Source organism: Limulus polyphemus, unplaced genomic scaffold, assembly GCF_000517525.1.
Source record: "Limulus polyphemus unplaced genomic scaffold, Limulus_polyphemus-2.1.2 Scaffold2572, whole genome shotgun sequence".
Lineage (NCBI taxonomy): Eukaryota > Metazoa > Arthropoda > Merostomata > Xiphosura > Limulidae > Limulus > Limulus polyphemus.
The window spans coordinates 145,284-148,401 of NW_013668182.1; the positions used below are offsets into that span (position 1 = coordinate 145,284).

The 3,118-nt window shown below is 31.6% G+C and overlaps 1 protein-coding gene across 1 annotated transcript in view; it reads left to right on the forward strand.

Annotated features, from left to right (window-relative positions):
- LOC106467335 (laminin subunit alpha-2-like) overlaps positions 1 to 3,118 on the forward strand; it is a gene marked incomplete at its 5' end in the record, with an annotated part of 162,333 nt that overhangs the window by 144,976 nt on the left and 14,239 nt on the right. Inside the window, 2 exons of the mRNA XM_022395494.1 lie at positions 252 to 278; positions 931 to 1,116. Coding sequence (XP_022251202.1) covers positions 252 to 278; positions 931 to 1,116 — 213 coding nt within the window. The remainder of the gene's footprint in view (positions 1 to 251; positions 279 to 930; positions 1,117 to 3,118) is intronic.

The following is a 3,118-nucleotide window of genomic DNA, read 5'->3' on the forward strand; positions in this document are numbered from 1 at the left end:
ATTCACCCCCATCACTAAAATACGTAATGGGCAGACAGTAATCAAACTATTCTATCTGGATAAATGCATTTTAGTTTTTATGACTCCAATTTCAAGAAATCAAGTGTGATGTGACTTGACACACACACTGGCTTTTATATAGGTTAGATGTATGACTATGAAACCTCTGAAAGATTATTGTGATGCATTTTGAAATTTGTCACCAGAGTATGCCACAATAACAACATAGAACTAGGATACCTTATCTTGAGAACTATATTCAAATAAACACATTAAATGTACAAGCTTAAGAAGAGGATAATACAAGAGTTAGTGACTGTAATTTGAACAGTTAGGTTTATACTCATGAAAACGTTTATTAATATGGCTTTCTGCAGTAAGTACTGATAATCATTTTAATGACTTAACAATAAAAATATTTAAGTATTATCTAGATACTTTTTTTACAAGTTGCATCATATTTAATTATGTTAAGAACAACTGAACACATTTTGAAAAAATGATCTTTATACTCCAGATATATAGAAAAGAACATTTTTATTTTAACCAACATTTCACCTTTGCAGCTTCATCGGGGTTAAATTGGTGCCATTTATTTTGTATTTGGTGTAGTATTTAATGACAAAATTGTAAATAGCACCAATTTAACCCTGATGATGCTGCAAAGGTTAAAATGTTCTTTTCTATATATCTGGAGTATAAAGGTCATTTTTTCTAAACTTTTTATCAATGATGGAACACTTTTTATTCCAATAAATATTGTTTTTGTTAGTCATTAAATTGGGATGACTTCTGATTGGTAGATGCTGATTGAGGTAATTGTTTGTTAGAATTTTAACTGTTTTTATTTTTGTATTTTAGTAGCTATTTACCTATTTATGTTTTTGTTTTTAAATAATACTAATCTGAGTTAACTGTGGTTGTTGATAATTACTGAGGTTTGAATTAATTTTAGTAAATTTTTGGAAGGTTGTGATTAATAAATCCAAAAGAAAACTTTACCTCACTGTTGATGATAAAGAAATGCAGTCTGTTGAAGTGCCTCAAAAGTTGCGAGTTCGATCACTAACTTATGTTGGTGGTGTATCAAGGCAGTTAAAGTTAGATGAAGGTTTGGTAAGTTGCTCCAGCATTTTTTTTATAAATGAAATACTTGATATTTTTAATAAGCATTTATAATAAGGTTTGAGTAGTTTCTTTTAATTGACTTAATAATCATCTTAATGTTTATGTAAAATTAAATTTTATATTGTTTAAGGTATAAGTGCACATGTGTATTTTATTCACTTTCAAAGAATGTTTTTTTTCTTGTATGTTCAGTTAAAATATCTTGAAAAATGTGTTTAAAAGTTGCATTTTTGTTTTGATGTTGTGATATGTTTTAACCCTTTAGATCGAATAGGTAAAAGTGCACATGTCATGAACTTTTTATGGAGTTACATTCAAAATATACTTTATTGATAATGTATCTTGGTAAACTTGGCTTGAAAACATAGATAATAAATTTTGTTATAAGTTTTAATTTTAAAAGGACATATTTAAATCTCAATCTTCACTTTTCTATATCATACTTGTTTGCCCTGAATTGCACATTTTAGATAATATTTCCACCCCTATTTGAGTTTTTGAGTTTTAATTTAAATTACAAACTTATAGATATTGCTAAAATCTAATCTAATCTTATAGCCTCCAATCATGTTGTTTTACTTTGATATAAACCAGAAAATCCAACCCACATGCTACAACCAATCACTACTATCTTTCAAAAATGTTAATAATTCTCTCCAATGTTTGATATTAAAGTATTTATAACCAATAGAAAGAGAAGATTTTGGATTACTGACCTGTGTATAATGCTAGCTCATCCTCACAACAGTTTTTGAATTATTAGGGTGACCTTCACATGCATTGTGTAATTCGATACTTTGTTTTACCATAACTTGAGTTGTTTGCTTGTTTGTTACACATGTTTAGTAGTAAAACTTGTTTGAAAGAGTGAAAAAAAACAAAACAATAACATTAAATAAAAACATATTGTTACGTATCTGCTTGTTTGTTAATTTCCATTACAAATTCTTTCCGAGGAACTTCAGCAATACAAGTCTTTTCTTGATTAAACCAGTTTATTCTTTCTCGATACAAACTTTTAGTACACAGTAATTCCACAGTCAGTACATTTCTCGTCACTTTAAACTTAACAACTTTTATAATACATGCTATAAATCACATCGATTTACAATCTCGATACTTTGCTCTCTACAAGTGCAAAACACACTTTATGGCTCACTAGATCGAAACTAACGGAATCATAAATTGCATGGAACTCAAAGTAACTACTCTTCTCTCTTCATTCATTTATCCCTGCTGGCTTTTTCTGCCAGGTTTATATACTAATGAAGAGGGCATCTCGAACACACTCAGACTTCCCCGATCATTCGAGAAACTCGTCACGCACGCCACCAGCACCAATGTGCCATCAGCGTCACGTGACATCCACTGTCGTAACACTGCCCCTTCCTTAGTATTGTTCATCCCAAACAATAGTCACTTACATTAAACCAATAGATAATTAACAATAACTTAATTAAATGTACAGAATTTATAAACACAAAATTAAAATACAACAAAGTCTCCTAATTTTACAGGACGTTTCTTCTTCCGTACTGGTCTCCATCTCCTTGGCTTCTTTTTCACGTGGGATTCATCTGCTCCATCAGGAAATGTCCATTATCTGTAGCAGTCACATTAGGGGTAGTAACTTCATTAATGGCTTCACTGTTTTCGTTCTCAAAACTGGGTAGAGTTTCTTCTTCAACAGTGGCTTTTTCAGGTGACACGTCTTCAGCAGCATCATTTGTTCCATTGTTCACTTCGTTCTAATTGAAGTGTCCTTGACCGTGATAGAGCCAAAGCCTGTTGGCATGCACTACCTTTGGCTTACCTCGACGACCACATTTTATTTGGAAAGTCACGTCTGAGAGACGATCCGCTATGTCATATGGGCCTTCCCATGGAGAAGACAATTTAGGAGACTTCTCTTTGGTCTTCCTGGGATTATAGAACCACACCTTGTCTCCTGGTACAAAGCTGACTTCAGTAGATCTCTTATCATAACATA